We start from the raw sequence: 21,730 nt of genomic DNA, 5'->3' as shown, positions 1-21,730 counted from the left end.
GTACAGAGATTCTTTGTTTTCAAGGTGCAAATTTGTTTCTGCAGCCACGCAGCAAAGTGAAACGCAGTGAAGCTGTAAAGCCTTTGGTGCTGTTACCACTTGGGAATTTAGCAGTGCTAAATGAAGCATTTTCTCAGTGAACCACAATTCACATGACGGAGATTGCATGCAACGTATGGCTTACCATAGGAGATCTTCCATAGGCAACCACAGCAGCTGCAGCAGCAGCAGCACTCATCTGCGGCGACATATTGTGCAGACTGGCATAGGCTGCCCCTGGACTAGTTAACTCCCCATTCATGCCAGCATGAGGTACCATTCCAAATGGAGCAGGGTATGGTCCTGGTACTGCCAACGGTGTCCGCAAACCTGCAGCTAGAGAATAATGAAATTAAGTACATTTATTTAGATATGGCAGCATACAGAGAAGAAAACAGTCCTTTTCTTCCCCTACAATGCCTAACCTTCCCCTCTTACATACACACACTGTCAAGACACATTGCCATAATAATAACCACCAGCTCTTTTTACTTAGTGTAAGATCTACTGAAGTTTGAACTTGCTGATTATTTCTAGCAATCTCTTCTAGCATTACCTATTTCCATTCCTGTAATAATCTCTTAATCTCTTCTTTGACAAATTAAGCAGTAAAGCTGACAGACATGGTTTACAAAGCTCATGTCTGAAGCCAACTTTGTGTACCAGCCTGAATAGCAAAAGTAAACTTTGCCCAGCATTTGTCAAGCTGTGCACTGCAGCAAATACTAGTAGACTCAAAGACTGTAGAAGGGATTGCACACAGAACAACTACCAGAAACTTCTGAGAAGTCTTTTTATTTTGCATTCAGTCCAATAATCCAGAGATTATTTGCAAAAAAGATAAAGGTGAAAGTAAACAAAGAAGAATAAAAGATAGAAACATATTCAAAGTCTTGATAATCCAAACATCTGCTTCTCATTAAGCCCTCTCTTGATATCAAGAATAATGCAATACATTTGCATTATAACAGTCGCAAAGAACTATGTATGTAAAAACCGACTAATTTTGGAACCATAAAAACACATGAGGTAATGATTACCAGCTTGGTTAACCAGAGGGTCCATTGTTGGAGGTTTGCCAAGGCCTGGACGAAGTCCTGGAGTTGCACTAGTGCCTGGGGTTGGCACATCACCCCGAGGAGTTGGTGTGTTGGATTTCAGAACAGGCGTACTGGCTTTTTCATGCTGGTATCATTAAACAAATTAAAAGAGTATTATTTTTAATCTAGGCCATATTACACAATTTATCACAACAGGAACTGGAATGCTGGGCACCGACTACCTAGTCCCTCAGCCAATTTTCATATATCCACACAATGATGACAACATTAACTTGTGAGAGAGAAATGCTGACCTTTTTGATTGCTGCCAAAACTAAAATAAGAAATGTAGAAAGATATCTTTCCTCTTCCACTAACATAAAAAAAATAGATTCCTGAGCTAAATTTTTCAGGACAACACCATATGCATCACCAAACTATTTTAGCTTGAAATCATTAATATCTCAATTATTATTGGGCACAGCAAATCTAAGTACAAAAACAAAATACCACCTCGATTGATATTATCAAAAAAACATGACACAAAAGGTACAGATAATCTGATCAAATTATTAGTGATACTGCAGGAAAAAGTTTTCAGAGAATAACTGTTTATTTGGAAGAGTTTAAGAAAAATCTGGAGCACTTCTTAGTGACTATATACAGGCTATGTTAAACCATAAGCTACAGCTCCAGAAAAAAAATAAACAATGCTTAAGCAACCCTTGTATTTTGTAATAAATTTGCAACTCATTTGACAGAAATGTAGCAAATACAAGAAATCAAAACAAAGCAGAAAATTATGAGAAGGAAAGCTGAGTAATACTATAAAGGTCTGGAAAAACAATGGTCGATTTCAGCTTCAAATGTTTAATGCCAGGTACTTTGTGTCACAAGTAGTTGCAAGAGAACAGGGTTAGATTTTACAAGAAAGAATATTTATCTGGACAACAGACAGCTACCTACCAGACCCATTTCTTTGGATTTGAGGGAAGTGGAACTTCCTGAAGAGGCTGTAGATGCTGGACTGCTTGAGGCATCCTTCTTTAGTAAGCGGGTTTTATCTACACCATTTTCACGGGGTGAATGAGTGGGACTTGCCCTTGGGGAAGAAGGATCCTAAGACAATTGGAAGGGAAGAACAGTACAGAACCCTGTCATGCCTTGGTACACAAACACCACTAACGAGTCTATGACAAAAAAATCCTAGGAGAATTTAAGCAGCAAGTTCAAATAACAAAACATTTTGTTATCTTTATAGAAAAAAAGCTGAAATCCCTTCATCAATTTAGAAACATAAGTAAAATCATATAGCAATCTGTTTTTATTTTACACTACATGTAATCATAAATTGTTCCCTAGCACAGAGCTTGCAATCTAAGTATACCTAAGAACAAACTAAAGCAAGGGCACAAAATGTATCGTAAGCACAAGGGAGACCAAAAGTAACTGCAGTAAGTTGATACCGTTTTTCTGCATACATTCTCTACATTTTGCTAGTGACAAACATTTTGATAATCTCTTTCAGGCAATACAGACCTTGCTAATCTCTACCTTCAGAAGAAGAGATAAAGATGCATGCTTTCGCAGATTTCACAGAATATTCCGAGTTGGAAGAGACCCATAAGAATCATCAAGTCCAACTCTTAACTGAATGGCCTGCATGAGGATTTTTATATGCCACAATATCAGCCACTTTTTTCCGAAACACCAACTACAATTGCCTTGCTACTTAAATCTACAGGAAAAACTGAAATTACCTCTCAGGTGATTATTTTTCTCTGTTCCAGAAGTACTCTCTGCATTTATTCTAACCTGAAATACCCAGCCCCACAAGTTGAAATGCTATCAGAGCCCTGCAGGTTCTCCATGCTCCTTTGGCTCATAAAATTAGTATTAGGTAGGAAGCACACCTCACGAGAGGGTACTAAGTCTACTGACCAATTATTGAGCAGTTTCATTGTAAGCAGGGCTTCTGAAAGGATTACTAAAATAGCTAGTTTGATACTTATTTTTCTAGTTGGCTGTAATTTGGGCACTCGGAGTTGCTAAAGACACTTCTCTACCAGCTTCTCTCCTTGTGCTTTTCACAGAGCTGAAGAACCTCACTACCATATTCTGACTTCCTACATCACCTTGTTGTATAAAATAAAAGATGAAGAAAAGGGAACACCCATCCCCTCACCTTGATGCCATTGCCAAATCTCTGCCCTGAAGAAAAGAAAGTGTCTAAAATCTCTGGAAGATCTTGTGAATGGACTGACTTCATTCTAAAAAAACGCTTCTGGAAAATGCTGTCTTTAACAGAGGATGTTAAAATACAAACAATTTTTAAGGCAATCTTTTTAATAACAGTCCTACTATTAAATACAACATTAGATGTCTTCCTTTTGCATTTGAAGACAGTAGTTTTGAAAACCTCAGCCTTCCACACATATCTTACACAACTCTCTACATTATAGAGCAGCTGTGAAGCCTCAGAACATTAACTGCAGAGTGAACAGACCTGGACAAAGCAGCAGAAGGAAAAGCGGAGAAGGCAACCAGACAAAGCCCAGAGGAAGACATAGTAACTGCAGGAAAGCAGATATTGTGAATATTTTAACATATCCACACAGAGGACTGTTTTTCTTCTAGCATCTAAACCCACTTTTCCTTTAACTGTTGGGCAAATATCAAGACTACGAAAAAGAAAAAAGTTACCTCATTGGATACATCTACAACCAAGTTATCGTCACTCTTGTCCCCATCACTGTCCTATTAAAAATAAATAGTGTTCATTTCAATTAGTACAATAAGAGCCCAGAGAGAAAGATTATGCATCTATTCAGACATTTTTTGTTTTTTCCTAAATAAAAAATAACCAGCCTTTCATTAATTTATTAGCAATAGGGAGAACCACGAAAACAGAACACAATGCCTTATTTCTGCTTCAAAAATAAATCCCAAATAAAGTAGTACTAATTGAAAGATGATGATCTCACCATCAGTTCAAGTTGCAGATGGTCCAAAACTCCTCATTACCATCATAAACAGTGTTACCACTGCTCATAAAAGAGAAAGGCACTCTGTTCATACACTCATGTGTTAATCTTAGAGAAATTACTGCTTGTGCATTCCTAAAAAAGTCTCAGAAAAGGGGAGCTTTTTGGCATGTTTGATGGATCATCCTTCTCCAAGTGATAGGAGCATTTTTCCCCCTTTTCCAGAAAGGTAAGTTTTGAAATGGAAAGTCCTGGGAAAGAAAAAGCTTCAGAAATGCTAAGGCATTTCAACACTTCTGCCTAAGAAAACCAAAATACTTGGACATTCCTAAATAGAAATGTTCTACTGCAGCATTTTGACTGTTTCATTTAGATCTGTGTTCATCTGAGCTGCTCCAGTGCCACATGATTGCTGTTACTCAAGTACCTCCTATCTCCAATATAGCCTAGAATGCCCCAGTAGACACATTCTGTGATACACAGTGGTCTAGTGATACCCAGAGTGCAATAGGGTGGTTCAATCAGAAGGTGAATCTTGACTCAAAACCAAAGAAAGAAAGAAGTCAAGTGATGTCAAAGCTTTAAATTTTTGTGGAGGCAAGTTTGACATTTCTAATAAAAGTACTTCTAGTAAAAAAGTTTCTAGGCAAACAAATCAGACATACAAGATTGCTCAACTGTCCCCCATCTCTTCCTTTCAAAAGAACCCCAAACCAACAGGTAAATTCAACCCTACCCTTCTGCTTTAACAGAATCCTGCTCCAAGAAATACCACAAACATATTAGAGATCCCAGAGTGCCACTGGAGACAGAATTACTGCTCTATTTGCTACCCAGGCACCTATCCAACTAAGAGATGCAGAAAGCTTTAGCTCCAACTATCCAACACCTCTTGAGAAGTATGAAGCACTCAGAGTGCTAGAATAGGTAAGAACACATTTGAGAGTGTGGGAGAACAGTAGATGGGACAGTTGTTCACCAAAAATATCATTCTGAAGGAGGGCAAAATTAGCTACCAAGCAATGTTTAAGTGAATTCCACTGACTTCATCATCTTGATAAACAGAAATTTACTGGGATAATCAAAGGCATATCTTAAAAATGCTATTAATATCAGAAAATTCTCCTAACTAATAAACCCATACATTGAAACTACACAGATCCTAACATAAAAATTAGTCGGAAGTCAAAAAGAGGAAAAAAAATTAATTTTGCATCTTTTTCCAAAAGCAACAATTCCTACAACTCATTTATGTCCCCTTTGACATTGTCCTTACAAGGGTTTCATATAAAATGAGCTCAAAATCAGCAGCTTTTTATTTGCAAAATTAGGGAACCCTAAAAAAAAAAAATAAAAACATCTTCAAGATTAGAATCTCGAACTTTCAAATTGTTCAATTCTTTATTTTGAAGCTGACTTCATTCGTAAAATCCATTTCAAACAAGCAGCAGGCAGAAACACATTTAAAATATGGATAAAAAAAACCTACTTCTACAGTGCAGTAATATCCTCTCCCTCTCCTTTCAGTGGAAATACATGAAGAACAAGCAAGTCAAGCTTTTTCTTCCTTTTGTTTTTATATCAAATATAGCTTAAGAACAGTTAATCTTCAAATATTTAAAATGAAAAATGCCAATAGAATATCAAACCCTCAAAGTTGAGGGAGTAAAATGGGGAAGTTTGCCAAACCCATCAAAACAGTGTTATTAGAAAGTGGTGCAAATACAACTTGCAAGATTGTAACAGCACTAACATACCCAATAGCTGCTCAAAGATATTCTCCAAACGGAGAGAAATTACCAAATACTGAAGAAATAAAGTTTATAATTTTCTCTTGGGTTTCACTGACCAAGAAGTAGTTATCTGGATCAAAAAACCAGAAAAATTGCCACATTATTGCTATGTCAAAGTACAGTATGTTCTGTTAGATTTAAGTTCTACTTTTCAGAACTCTCTCACACCAGTCCTAGTCTCTTAAACCTGTTCAATTATCATCCTGTGATTTGGCTCAACTTTAGACTTGAAATTGAAAGCCTATGTGACCCTTCTGATGCTCACGTATCTCACACTGTTGTACTGAAGTGTCTCTTTGAAACCAAGCAACGAGCAAGCTCGTCAAAAATACAGAACACAAAACTGTGAACTTTTAATTTCAATTTGCTTTCTGCCGAAACTACCATATCAGCCAAAAGCAAACTTTAGTAACTTGGTAGAGCCTCATAACATATGCAATTTGCAATGGTAATTATTACTCAATGTGGTAATAGCTAGTTACCAGAAAAATTTACTAAAACCTCCTCAAATGCAAAATCCTCCATTTCAAACAAACCTTCAGGTTTTAGAGCAGTTCAAAAAGGAACTCAAACTCTAAGACAAGTTTCAAAACACTTGTGAATCCCAAACAACTACTCCTGGCTCAGTTTTCCCTGTTGAGGAGTATCACTTAACAATATCCCAAACTACTGAGTCTACTTTTCCCACAACACAAATAATATCTCTCTGGCACATATATTCATGTACTGTACTACTACTGCCATAAGAAACACATTTCCACACTTCCTTGTTCTTCACAGCTCTTTTACAAGCACAGTATATGCAAATAAATTAATCATTTCTTTGACACAGATTTGCTTACATAGTGGCTGGAATCCTTATCATCCACCTTTCTCTTTTTGATGTCATTGGCATATTCAGGCCCATTCCTGCGTTTATCTGTGCTTCGTAGACTGTCAGGGACCAACAGAGAGTTACTCTGTAAAGACAAAAAACAAGATCAATTAAAAATTCCTTTCAAGATTCCTTCACATATGCTTAAAAACTCAAACTGAACGTGATAGATGCTTTAGAAATGTGATACCCACTTAAGTGTTTCATTCAATTTAATTCAAATCAAAGTCCTCCAGGCAAACATACAGACCTTCACACATTTTAAGAAGGTTGGATTTTCATTGCTCAACTTATCAAAAGTTTAGTTCACTTGTCACTCATTACCTAGTTAACTAATTAATTCAACTGAATTTACTGTTTTGGAGAAGTGGGCTTGCTGTTTATTCATGAGCAAGTAACAATGACTTTATAATTTTTTAATATTCAAATTCCATTTAATAAAGTATATTACTAAATATAATCTGACTGACTCACTTCTAGACCACCATAAATTAATGAGGCTTTGGTATTTCTACACCTGCAGGTACAGACAATAAATGGCAGCTTGGCTTTTACGCTTAAAATAACAAATATTTGCTGAATAAGGTTATGCAGTAATCAATTATTAGCCATGGTGAACTCCAATTGGATTCCTTCAACAAATGTATTCCAAACAAAGATCAAATATTCTTACTTCCAGCATAACATTCACTACTAGTGTGAAATTAAGGCTAAAGTGTTGTTTAATCAGACTTGATCTGAAAATCTGAGGCCAACACACACACAAAAGACAAAGGAAAGGACTAATCTTTTCCTCAAACTACATGGATTGCTTTCTTTCATGCTAAGTTTGCTAAGTACAAACTGTTGACCCAAAGAGCATTTCAGACATTTTTCAGTCACATGACAATTTGACATGCCTTGGATTCCCATCTCCATCTCTGTTCCAGCTAAAGCATTAAAACGTGTTACAATGAGTTCTTTTAAGTGCAGGATTAGCATATGCAAGAGGGCAATTTGTTCACTGATGTGTTAATGCTGCGAACAATACTGAATGAGTTGAGAAAAAAATCTCCTTTCACAAAGACCTGGTAAGCCTAGATCCTAAAAGCCAAGTACATGCTTAGATAAATAAAGATATGCTCACATAAATATATAAGTAAATAAGCATTTACACACACACACACACACACACACACACACACATAACTCTCTCAAGAGAAAAGCCTCATACTGATATATACTTCGGTATAGTATATCCTGATGCACTATATATCGATACATAGATAAGCCCTCAAAGGAAATATTAAGATCTACTCAAGAGCCAGAGATATTTACCCCTTAATATAGCATAAACATATACTAACTGCCAGTGAACTGTGCATGAATAGCTTCCCCTTTAAAACCTGAAGACACCAGGGTAGTTTCGTGCAGACACAAATGTTTAGCCCCAAGGAGAAGGAAATTGAAACAGGGTACATAAGGCAATCTGAATCCTCTTTTTCTCCTAATTCAGACGCTGAACTTTAAAGCCAACTCTAAGCTCTTTTATTCATGACCATTCAACCTAAACAAATGCCAAAGGGCTTACATAAAGCATATAGGAGAGTCTATTGAAATTCAGTATCAAGAAGCTCAAAATAATGTCTTTACAAATTGTTTTGCAGCTAAAAGGTGGGCTTGTTTGATCATTGCACTAATTGCCTTGACAAATACACTTGGAATTTAACCCCTTATCTCCTCCCAGGTGCACACAAACTCAGGGATTCACTACTTTGAAAAACTTAAAAACCCATTTTCAATATTACAATATTGAATCCATCATGTTTATAGCAGTAGAAACACCTTAAGAAGCAATCTGTCCATTCACCCTTGACTAAAGATGTTTTTTCTCTTTAAGGAGAAAAGTCTGTTACTTAAGGATGCTTTCCCTAACAAAAATAATTGAAAATACCTATTTTACTACTGAGGATTTTAGAATAAATGATCAAGAGAAATGCTTTAATTTGCCAAAATAAGGTATGAATAGCAGAAAGGTAGTAAAGGGACAGCAGCTGGGAAAAATTTAGCTGCCTATTTGGGAGTTATGGCTTGCAAATTTTGACAACCAATATGTGTAACTACAATGACTAATTTTTTTTCTGTTTTATTGTAAAGTCTACCTAGACAATACTGACAATATTTTGTACAGTTCATCTTGTAGAATTTCAAAATTGTGTAACGTACCTAGGAACTCTCACCTCCCACTGTGTCCTAAATGCAAAGATTATTAGATTTGGTTTTTCTTCAAAAGACTGATGGCGTCTCACATGAACATGCAATTATATCACAAGCCTATTTAGCAAAACATATCCCCTATGGTCATATTTACACTGCCTTTCTATAACTTACTACATTAATTTAAAGCACTGTTCTCTGTAATAAGAGCATCCATGTTAGAAGCTGTTGTAGAGCAGCTTCTTTCACAATAGCTATACCTGAAATTGCAAATATGGTTGTGCTGTTGTTCTGACAAAATTTACCACTAAAATCAAAAATTAAAAAGTTCTTGTTTTGTTTCCCATAGGAATTCAAGGAAGTTCTAACAATTGTGACTAAAATCAGGTAAAGTATAACACTGGATGAAAAAATAGCTTGCTACTGTAACCTATTACCATTATTCAAATCACCAACTACGCAACATTTCATTCAACAATGTAAAAATATGAATCTTTTTAATTAGTGCATATGGTAGATCCAGAACGCTGAGGAAAGGAAGTGAATGAAAATACAAATAAGAACTGAGAAAGAGATGATCATACAAACCTTGGGCTATTGATATCTCTTACGCGTGTAACAATATGGTTCAGGGAACAGTATACTAAAAGCCACATTTCTTCATTTCAGCTCTGGCAGAGATTATATTTGCTGTATGTCCACTATAAAACATAGAGCCAGCCAGAAGACAGCAGCAACGGCTTCACAATATTAGAGTCTCCTTATCTTCTCTTTAAAAAATAATAATCTGTTAAGTTCTTCTATCAGGTCTACTAACAACTAACTTTGATTTTTAAAAGTAGGAGAAAAATTTTTATTTTGGCTATAAAGAGCTTTTTTGAATACCACTACAGAAATTTTCAGCTGGAATTGACCTTCAGTAAAAATCAGTTCATACAAAGAGGGCAAAAAAATACATACACAGGTAATTTCCTAAAGAGAAACTGCATGACACCAGTTTCTGTCTTGTCTTAATTTCAACCGAGTAGATGCATAACTGAGAACAATCCTTGCTTTCATACTAGAAATTTGATTTATTAGGGATTATTGATGCAATATCTGCAAATCGTAAACCTCAGATCAGAACAAGTGGTCAAAACAGTTTTAAGTGTTTTCCTTTTCATGTGTATAATTCACTTTATACACATGAAGCCCTCCTTTTCAAGTAAGTCCTGAAAGAAGAAAAAAAGTCTAATGTAGCACGGCTTTCTGTCAGTTACCAGACTGCATAAGGGACACATATAACAGGGAACTTGAGATTCTAAAACAACTCTGCTGCCAGCAAAAGTTAAACACTAAACCACCAGCAGGCAAATGTGAAGCAAAAACCTAGCCATGATGCACAGAGAGAAGGCAGGTTTCCTATCAGCAATATAATGCACATTATTCAGAATGCACTTCTTTGACTGCCACACGCTGTTCCCCATTGGAACCACTTCCAAACCACAAGTCTATGTGCCAGAGGTACAGGCTGAGAGCCCATAGTAACTCATTTAGCCCCAGTTATAATACAGCACAGATAATTCACTAGTACATACAGAACTGACAATTTACTTTATGCTGATCATTACAGACATTAAATAACAGTATTTGCATTACATTTCTGCACATGGTTCAACTGCATCTGGTCCCAATTACAATCTTCTCTTGTGCTGGCTCAACTCTCATAATCCTTTCCCCCAAAGACAATGCACAGACACAGGCTTGCTCTGTGCTTGGTCATTCCATGACCCACTGCACATCCAAGTAGAAGGCAGCCACCTGCCATCACAGCCAGTTACTCAGGTGACAATTTGGGCTTGCCCACATTGCTGAGAAAAGCCTCTGCATTTATTTAACCATTGCAATGGATCTCTGCTGCTGCCACCCACAGAAGTGCTATCTACAGATATGTATATATAGACAGTAACAGGTAAAATCCCGTGCTGCGTAGGGAAAACAGGACCAAATCTAACACCTACACCCAAAATGTCAGTTGCTTATTGCCAGGACTCACTGATAAGAATAGAGTAGATGGTGGAAGATGGACTTAACTGGTCCCCAGCAAGGCACAAGAAGATTATGCTCAAAGTTATTCTACTACAGAATCATTTACTTTGACTTGTTGAATATGCTTATAGCAAACACACATGTCAACAACCCAAAAGTTGACTTATAAAGTTAGGATGTTTTGTTGTAAATTAGTGGTGATGGAAAGCTACTGACTTCACCTTCTTTTTGACGATCATTTTATGTCATATTTAGACTAGTATGTTCATATTAGGAACAATGAATTTTAGAAGCCTGAATGGATTTGAGTCACTCTTCACATTGATTTTACAATCGGAAGATGTTAACAGGGAGTAAGACTTCTGTTGATTTCATTATTTTCTAGTTAATGTTTGTTAGAATCAGGGCATCCAAAAAATTTATACCGGATACCCCCAAATCCCTAGGTCCTTTGTCATGACACTCATGCTGCTTTCAATCAGCTACAGACTAAACTGCAACAGAGCAACCCATAGCTCTTATATAGGATCAACCTCTGTTGAAGTTAATCTGTGGTTTGGATCTATACTTTCTTCACAAAGGCCAAGAAGCATATTTGTGCTACGCTATGAGTAACCTACATTTCCATATAGCAACTTTTATGATTCCCCCCCCCCCCCATTTAAAAGAAATAAAACACAAAGCAGCTTGCACATAATATCATCCAAAAAGTAGTATTCAATTTTTTATGGCCCTGTTCTCCAGGACTCAGAGAGGAAGAACAGGACAGAGAGCTTAGTGCACAGAATATTTTTCTACTCTAAGAAAAGAGTGTTTGCTTTACAAAACAATAGCAACAATTCTCAACAGTGAAGGAAAAGAACATCTTGAAAAATTTATGAATACTTCCTAAGTCTTAGAAAACAAGCTCAAAGTTTTTGAAAAGATAAGCAGAAACTTCATATAAATCCCAAGCACACAATGAGATAAGATTTCACTGTCTACAAGTTATTACTGATACAACTGATTGTATCAGAATATTTGCATTTCTGTGCTGTCCAAAAGGATACTAACCAGTGGGAAGACAAGGGATAAATGAACATCTATGCTGAGTTTGGAAAATATTGCCAGTATGTTCCCTAAAGAAAAAAACGTGGACATCAAAATTCTTTTGTTTTGATGTCTCTCAAAACTTCAAGCTTCAGTTGCAAAAATTGCTTACTTTGCCTGGCTTCGTTAACTGCAGCCAGACAAGAAGACTTAAAAAAATAAACCCAAATCTAATTTAAAAATGAATATGTTCAAATATGCCACAATATGCTTCAACTCAGTTATGTCACAAAAACTCAAATTAAAAACAAGTAGACGTGCTAAATTGCAATTTTTCAAACTTGTGCATTTAAAGCTGTCAGCTTCTACTGCTAAAACATCACATTAGACATATCTGATAGAAATCATACTGTAAAACTGCACAGTAATACCAAATATCATGGTAAATTTAGGTAACTTACAAACAGCATGGGTTTTGGTGTCTTGGATGATGAAAGTATGCCTTTGTCAGGATTTCTGGCAGCACCATTACTCTTACAATGTTACTCTGAAAATCAAATGGGTTTTATCTTGATGACCCAGATGTTATAAAGTGATTTGAAACATAAAAGCCTACTGCTAGCTGGAACCACACATAATAACCAAAAAGACCTGCTGGTATGCCTTGTGTACTTGAGCCCAATTTCATATCATCGTTAAAAATATATTTCAAAAAGAAATCCATTAAAAATACAAGAGAATTAGAGAAGTTTGAAGATCAAATAATTCCCAGCTCATCATTTTAGCCAGACTTGAACTTAACCATCTTTTATATTATGATTCTTTCATTGAAGATATTTAAGCCAAGCCATTGTTAAGCCAAGATTTTAATGTAATATTGTATTTAAACAATTTTAAGTTCAAGTTCACCTGTATTCAGCTATTAAGATTTAATTTAGTTACGAAGTATTATCCTCCACTGAGACAAAAAAGAAACTAGGATGAACTCAATATATCAACATGGCAAAATTCCTGTATGAAATAAAGTCTCGGATTGTTTAAAGGTTACTTAGTGGTAAACCCAGCATAAAACCCACCTACTTCAGATAATAACCAAGCAATCATGAGTTACACATATGGAGACAGAAGTAACTACAGTGAAAAATTTACATAGTTTAATTAAATAAAATTTACATCTATAGTCAATTAAGCAACTCTCCTACAAACAAAAGCCAGATTAAATTTTTGACAGTTTTCCTTCCACATGCAAGAACTATTCTCAGCTATAAGATGAATTCAGAGTCCAAATTTCACAACACTGAAACATCTGATTTTAAACTCAAAAAGCAAATTACATGATGGACATGACAGGGAACAGGGTAAACACAGGAAATGTAACAACCAAATAAAAACACAAAGCCATCACTACCACATGTGCATATGTATGCACAGACACACACTGCAACATCCTTAGCTCCTAACAATAGTTAATGAGATTCCTGCAGTCAACTAACCTGATTCAAAGAAGTATGCCCCACACAGAGGAATATGTCCTTAATAAGTCTCAGACTTCATGAAAACCCAGTTAAAATTATTTCTGGGGTTATACTGTCTTTAATAACATCAAGTAAGCTGAAATGAATGCTTCTTGCTTAGTAATCTAAAACCAAAAGACTGCCACAAAGGATATGCAGATAGTTTCCAGTAAATAACTGTCAAGCAAGCCTAGTATATATATTAAAAAAGCAGCGATAAAAATCAGCCTAACACTGGCAGATAACTTTTCCTCTTCTTGTCTTTTCTAATTTAGAAAAGGGACAAAACAGAGTCCAAATTCATCTATGACATAAACAAGCAGAATTAGCTTTGTAACTTCAAATGACATGGAAGTTGCACATGCTCAGGTTCAACAGACTAGTACAGCAATAACACTTAAAGCAAAACAGTACGAAAAGCTGTAACAAAATAGTTCTTTAGAGAGGGTTTTTCATATAACACTGTCTTAGACCAATTCTATTACAGGGAAAAAAGTATTGCTACAGAAGTTATTCCTGAAGCACAAAAAAAGCAGTAAAGACATTAGTATGGCTTAAACTGATGCAGTAAAAGAAACTCCTAGGGCCAAACACCATGACATATTTAAAATCCTCACATTTAAATTTCTCACCTTTTCTGGAACTCTAATTCCTTGAAGTCCTAGAGGAAATATCTTAACTCTGACTAATGTTATATTTGCAATTTTTGATTTGCATCTTTCCCCTCCCCTGCCACCTGCCCATAAACAAACTAAAGTTCAAGCTTGCCTAAAATCATTCTGCTCAAAAATAAAACTCATCCATATGGCCCATCTAACAAATGACTTGGTGTTCTGCACAAACCAAGAGAGATCTTAACAGAAAACACATACATCTAGTATCATGAAAATTACTAAAAGGAAAACAAAACAGACAAACAGTGCAACATCTGATTATTACATTCCTAGATGTGGAAACATTAGCATGAATGTTGGTACTTACTGTTCCTGGCTCTCTGTCTGCTCCCGCAGTAACCAAGAAATGGACAGACATGCCCGTTCAGACACAGAGGCAAGAACAGAAATAAAAAGGGGGAAAAAAATTAGAACACAAGCCGCAAACAGTTTTAAAATGGCTTTTATTTATAAGTCATTGCACATTCCTAATACAGTGATTTCCTGAAAATTACAGTATTTTGTAAACATGAATTACAGTTTAACCATACACAAAGCCTAGTTTTATTTCATGACAGAATAAGTTATTTTCTTTTCAAAAATTAGTCAAGTGCAATTTTGCCCAATATTTAACTGAATACTAGAATTTAAGCCTATGAAACTAAAGTAACAGATGCAATTATCTAAGTATTTAGTTTGAATACATTCACTTCAAAATTTAACTTCTTGTTCCCCCTACCTTCCCACCCACACATTTGACAATATTATTTTCCTTGAAAAAATTACCCATTATGCAGTTTAACAGTTTTTCACAATATGGTGCAGGCCACTGCTATTACAACTAAGCATTTACCAGGATGTCAAAATGCCCTGCAAAGTACAGAGCAGGTGACCCCTAGTGATCCCCTTTTAAAATACTGAAAAATTCCAAGCTGAATTTTGCTTCAGTGGTATATATGCAGACATTTTAAAGTTTGCCAACAGTTTTTTCTCATTCTATATAACTTGAATTCTTTAGAGATGCTCACAATTTGCAGCAATGTGCAAATCTGACAATGTCCTAATCAGGCCTGCCATGCCTCTCACCTCTGTGGTGGTCTGCATCATGATGCTTCTTGTCATCTTTTATTGCCAAGTGAGACTGCCCACCCAAAGCACTAGAAAGGGCAAGAAGGCCAGCACTGCTTCCAAGTGGAGGGATTCCTGGAGGCTGAAGTCCGGATGGATGCGGCGTTAGAGGCACTGGAGGTCCGTGGCCATGGGAGAGATGCTGAGCCTGCAACTGCTGCTGCTGTTCCCAGTGGTATCATCATCCCCAGAAGAACAACGTATAGCACATAGTTTGGGAAGGATAAGGCAGAAGTTTGGTTAATTATTGAGAATCAATAATGGATTTTGATATTTATTTAGCCTCTTCCCTCTGTCCCACCACATTATATATACTGCAATACATCATGCTGTCTGTGGACAACTCTGTTCACGTCCCATTACCCAAAAAGGCTAGCAGGGTACATATTTAGCAGCCTGAGGAATAAGTTCAACTACTGTGGGTTGTTTTGGGCAGCTACTGCCTGCGACACTGTCACTGGTGACAAAGAGCAGCAGCAGAAGGCCCAAATATTTTTCCCTTTCAATAGAAAGGCATATCACTGCTCTGGAAAATAATGAAGAAAGTTTCGCTGGCAACAGTGATTCAAACTCACACCCTTCTCTTCCTGCAATTTGGAAACAGCAAGTATGTTTCTGTTTTGAATATTAAAAAGTGTAAAAGATACTGCTTAATTTCATATTTAGTGAAGTCAAATTTGCATTTTATTCTAGCCAAGGTTTTTGGAGGAAAGTGTGGGGGGGAATTATTCATGACCTAACATTGTGTTTAGGAACCAGACTTGAGCTCAAAATCCAGGTATTCCAGAGAGCATCAATGAAGTCATGGAATTCTCAACAAGAAATACGGTATTAATGAATTAAAATACCTCCATCTGTTTCAAAAGCACCTCGCAAGATCAATATCATAATGAAAGGACATACAATCCTATAACCAATCTGACAAAATAACCTGTAAGCAATTTTAGAAACAGAGTTCTTATAATAGAATGTCTTCCACATAATTCAAATATTAATATATTTTCCAGTTAAAACTGTTACAGTTTTATTAATGTTTTCCAAGTTCAGCTATCATTTATTTTGTCCAAAATGCTCAGCACAATTTTTTTTAGAAAATGAAGCTTCAAAACCATCCTTAGCTTAGTCACAGCTCTCGTTTACTCTGCTACAGGTAAACAGATTTTCTGCCTCTTTCCTGTTTTCTTGTGTCTCGGCATATGAACAGAAGACAGGACAAACCTCTACAATTTGGCCACTCTCCACTATCCCTCTGCTGAAGGCAAACACCAGGAAAAAGCTAGATCCCACACAATTCATGGGATCAAAAAGAAGACAGATAAACACATGTTTCAACAGGATGAACTCAGACAGACATCAAGTTTGACCAGGTAAATGTGAGTGATCCTGTAAGAGCCGGTAAAATTGTTACAGTACTGCTGACAGCTACCGACAGCACACCTAGACTACAGTTCACAATATTTCACAAGTTACCACAAAAAACCTCAACTCAAAATAACATTGAAATATTTTATCTGCTTCTATATGTCTGAAGACTCTTTAAGACCAACTGTCAACAACACCTGCACATCTACTGGCATATGAATGAACTTATTTATTACTATTTAGATAACTACTGCACTCCTACACTTTTATTTCTCACAACCGCATCCCAAGACGTGCCTTGGGCTGCTTGTAGAATTATGAAGACACAGGGGCTGACATTCAAGAACTATGGACTGGACCTGCTTATCTTTCACTCTTCTGCTGTCCCAACTGTCATGCAGCCATCATTTACTTATTTTGATATATAAGACAGATCTTAAAATTTACCACAATCTGTTTAGTCAATTTTATAAAGCCACATGTTTAGCAAATCTCTCTCACACATCACGTATCAGAAATTTATTTTCAAGTGCTGCATAAAAATCCTTGCTATTCTTCACTGCAATACAAACATTTGACCACCACTCAATAGCTTTTTAGTATGTTTTAAAAAAAAGGTAAAAGAGAGGTAGTTCTTATTCTTCTATTTTAATGTGTTTACAAGAACCCAAAAATAACATTTTGAAGGAATTTTTGAGAATTATATTTGTTTTAAGCAATTAACGCAGTAGACCTTCAACAATATCAAGCAGCTATTGCTAATGAAGTTTCATTTAACTGAAGAGCCATCAGTAAAAAGCACTGTAAAGTCTGACAGGACTGCAGGGGTTTGGGTTTTTTCATTTTGTTTTTCTGATCCAGCATCTAAAGAACAAGAAGATATCCCTCTTCTCACAGACTTATCAAGACTTCAGTAGTTTCTAGCACATTTCCTCAGTAACCTGATAACCTGGTGTTTTGGTAGGCTCTCTTAGAGATGGGTATATCTTACTCATTCCCTTTCCCATTGTCCTCTTCAACCAGGTCAGTCATCCGCACTTAGCTATAAGACAACATGAATCAGCAGTGCTGTGCAGCATTGATGGCACTGGTCTTACTTGTCCCCAGCTGCACTAACACCCTGAATTACCAAGTTGTAGCGCACCAATTGCCTGAGAATAAAAAGTGATTTATTTCTTCAGAATTGGTTTTGTGGAGAAAAGCCTCTTCCCTTCTCCAACAGTGAGCTCAAATTAGCTTCTCTTGCTAGTGTGAGCACGGGAAGGTTGAAACAGAGAAAAGAAGTTAAATTACTTCCATTCTTGTTTCTACTGTTTAAGAAATGTATGAAGATTCCTCTTAGCTAAGCATCTCTTACTTGGTTTAATTAGCAAACAAGTCACTCCACTTGATTTCAAGAAGCATAGGTTAACAGTTTAAGAAATACTTACAGGCACATTACCTATAATTTCCCTGGCTCTGCTTAGTAGCCTACACACCCCACATTTTGAAAGTCCAAAAAATGAGAAACAGATTAATCCCCTGTAAGACGATTTTAAGCTGAAAGCACATACTGAAGAGGGGTGTCCTGTGTTTTCTGACAGTACTGCACAGGGACAGTGGGGAGCACTGTCCAAAGTAAGGCAGAACAGAGTATGAGAGCTGCAAGTGCATTGCAAAGCTGCTCTGCACACCTTTGTAGCTTTGCAAATGGTTACTTAGGGACATGGTACACAAAGATCCTTAAATATGGCACTAAATTAAACCGACTTAAGACTGAAATTCTGATCATGGTCTTTTAAGCCACCAAAGCTATATTAGGACTTTATGTTTATTATCTGAGGTGCTGTTTAAGACTTTAGTATATTGATTTGCTGCTTATATATTATCTATTCATAACAGGTTTAAAGTTCTCCCTAACACATAAAGATGATCCTTTCCAGAAGTTCATACTCTTTTTATTTAGAAAACTTGAATTGTTAAAAGTATATTGTATTCTCTTTCTAGAAGGAGTAAAAGGAATATGTGCCGCACACAAAGGAAGAAACTAAAGACCAGGGAGATGGCTAACAGCAGCATTCACCAGATATATTTAGTAACTAAACATTTGCTATCGTAGATCCTAGAAACAATTATGTTATGCGTATATTCACTTTCCCATCACTTCAAAGACACTAATGCCTGCTCTGTAACCTTTAAAGAGCTAAGCAGCAGTGAGATATAAAACGGAGTAAGTTGGCAGCAGTATCATGGTCTACTAGGCATGTTCATTATCAGTTAATTAAAAACTAACATCTGCCATAAGAAATGTGCTCAAAAAAGGATGAGTAGCAGGTCTGTCTTACTACCAATTATTATCATTACTTGCAGAGCAAGGGCTGTGTCCACTTTCAGAGGGAAGTGGGAAGAGTGCAATGATGCATACTTAAGTGACTGCACTGAGATAATTAGCCACAGCAGTGATTTTAAAAACATCAGGAGTTCACCCATCATATTGCTGCAAAGCCAGAAGTTCTTCATATTTGCAAAGGGAGAAAAGGAATTACAAACTCATATTACTATACTGTCTAGATGTAGGTTTTATTGCCTCAGAATTTTTTCCTAGTATCCCCATAACCAAACCATAAAGTCCCAAAAATCAACATCTAAAAACCACAGCATTTGCTTCTCTGAGCAAGCACCTCTTAACAATTTCAAAGATAGCACGGCTTTTCACTTCTAACATTCTAGGTAAAGTCCAGTTATAAAGAGATCTTTAATCAGGACTTAAAATTTGGAATTATGTTTTCAATCTCTGGCAAAGACTTGCAGAGATAAAGAGTTAGTATGTCTTTATGAAACACAGTTCCTATAATTAAACAATGACAGGTCTTCTTTAGGCTCCTTGCTTATCCAGATAGAGCAGTAGTTCCTACAATCCCACTCCCGACATTAGACTAGCTCTGTTGAGGTCACAAATACCTACTTTTACTTAAACATCTTTTTTACTTAAAAAGATGTTTTTGAATTACTATGATTAAACAGTTAGAGCATTGTTCTGTTCTTGAACAGATGTGTGATGTACTATTCAGTATCTGTTGAAAAGCACTGAATCAAAAATTCAGTGCATTATGCATAGTCCCAAACTACAACAGCTGTCTTCTTTTGCATCCTTTTAAATAAACACCTGAGAGAAGAAAAAGTTTCCAAAATCTTATCAGTACTAGCACCAGTAATACAATCAACAGATTTCCCCAAGCTCCATATATGTGTTCTGAAAAAATATCTGGCAAGTACAGAAGCCATTCAGAGACCTAAAATGTAAAAGATGCTATTTCATGTCACCTTCTGTAAAACTGAAGAAATGTGATTTCATGAATCTCAAGCAGGCGGAAAGACATGAGAGCAAAACATGTATTACTGTGTTCAGTTTCATTGCCATATTCTCTTCCTTCCCAAAGGGAAATCTTCAGGATTTTAATTTGCCCGCTTAAATAGCAGAAGTAAGTGAGAGCCTGCATCAAATATCTATAGCCAACAAATATGAGGGCCACTCTCTGAGCACACACAGGTAGTTGATCAAGGAATAACCTTTTCCCTCACTATTTAGAAATATTCTTAAAACTAACATTGCAAACATAACCTTCCAAAAAAGGAAATAACACTATGCTTCTGTTTCATCTAGTTTTCTGTGCCATCCTAGAAAAACAAAAACCCTGCACACACAAACCACACTATCAACAGTCAAATATGGTAAGAGGAAACTCATTAAACAGTCTAAGCCATTAATTAATACTTGCATTTAAATTTCTGTACATACTTTCCAAAGAGTATTTCAGCTACAGGGAAGAACATATTGCAGCAAAACAAGCAATCTCGCTTAAGAATATATTCACATTCTTCTATAATAGAGTGACTGTATGCATGAACATGGGAACAGCAAGGGATACTACCTACTAATTACTTCTGGAATGCCTTTGATATAGTGCCTCACAAAATTCTTGATGCTAAATTGGAGAGATACAGTATTGAGGGATGGACATATGTATGAAGAACTGGCTGGATGACGGCATCTGAAGAGTCAATGAGACTCAATCCAAAGAGTCAGTTACTCCATGTCTCTGTGGAAACCAGTAACTAATGGTGTCCCTCAGGGAGTCCATAATGTGACCAACACTATTCATCAGTGACACAGCTAATGGGACTCAGTGTATCCTCTGCAAATTTGTAGACGACACCAAGTTGTGTGGTACAATTGATTCGCTTAAGGGAAGGAGTACCATCCAGGTGAACTTTGACAGGCTGGAGAAGTGGGCCCATGTGAATCTCAGAGGTTCAACAAGGCCAAGTGCGAGGTCCAGCATCTGAGTTGGGGCAATTCCCAGCATCAGTACAGACTGGAGGATGAAGAGGTTGAGCGTAGCCCTGCTGAGAAGGACTTGGGGGTGCTAGTAGATAAACCATTGGACACATACCAGTAGCGTGCACCTGCAGCCCAGAAAGCCAACTGTATCCTGGGCTGCATGAGAAACATGGTGGCCAGTGGGTGATTCTTCCACTCCCCTGTCATGAGATGCCTATCTGGAGTACCATGCTTAGCTCTGGGGTCCACAGTGCAAGAAAGACACTGACCTGCTAGAGGCCCACAAAAATAATCTGAGAGGGTTGGAACACCTTTCCTAAGAAAAGAAGACAGAGTTGGGGTTGTTCAGCCTGAAGGCTCCAGGGACACCTTACTGTGATCTTCAATATACTAAGTGAGTCTATAAGAAAATGGAAAGAGACTTTTTACCAGGGTGTGTAGCGGCAGGACAAGGGGCAATGGTTTTACACTGCAACATGGTAAGCTTAGATTGGACATAAGGACAAAAATTTTTACTGTGGGGGTGGTGAGACTGGATGCCCCATCAAAGCCAGGCTGGACGGAGTTTTGAGCAACTTGATCTAGTGGAACCTGTCCCTGCCCATGGCAGGGGGTTGCACTTCATCTTTAAAGGTTTCTTCCAATCCAAACCATTCTATGATAGGTGTTACCATTCACAGAGGGCGGAAAAATGGACTCACAGGAATCTCATGAAGTTCAACAAGGGGAAGTGCAAAACCCTGCACCAGCCAGAACAATCCCATACATA

At 36.9% G+C, this 21,730-nt stretch overlaps 1 protein-coding gene across 3 annotated transcripts in view; it reads right to left on the bottom strand.

Annotated features, from left to right (window-relative positions):
• The window catches only part of TLE1 (TLE family member 1, transcriptional corepressor), an 81,224-nt gene that overhangs the window by 22,860 nt on the left and 36,634 nt on the right, over positions 1-21,730 (bottom strand). For all 3 annotated transcript variants that reach the window (XM_027734316.2, XM_027734320.2, XM_027734318.2), the window contains 7 exons: positions 15,237-15,441; positions 14,479-14,495; positions 6,699-6,815; positions 3,783-3,836; positions 2,046-2,198; positions 1,080-1,224; positions 185-375 (listed from right to left, as the gene is read on the bottom strand). In XM_027734316.2, the coding sequence (XP_027590117.1) occupies positions 185-375; positions 1,080-1,224; positions 2,046-2,198; positions 3,783-3,836; positions 6,699-6,815; positions 14,479-14,495; positions 15,237-15,441 (882 nt within the window). The remainder of the gene's footprint in view (positions 1-184; positions 376-1,079; positions 1,225-2,045; positions 2,199-3,782; positions 3,837-6,698; positions 6,816-14,478; positions 14,496-15,236; positions 15,442-21,730) is intronic.

Source organism: Pipra filicauda, unplaced genomic scaffold, assembly GCF_003945595.2.
Source record: "Pipra filicauda isolate LSUMZ 115617 unplaced genomic scaffold, ASM394559v2 scaffold560_size303775_pilon, whole genome shotgun sequence".
NCBI lineage: Eukaryota > Metazoa > Chordata > Aves > Passeriformes > Pipridae > Pipra > Pipra filicauda.
The sequence above is the reverse complement of the archived record's forward strand: the minus strand, read 5'-3'. Positions and strand labels throughout refer to the sequence as shown.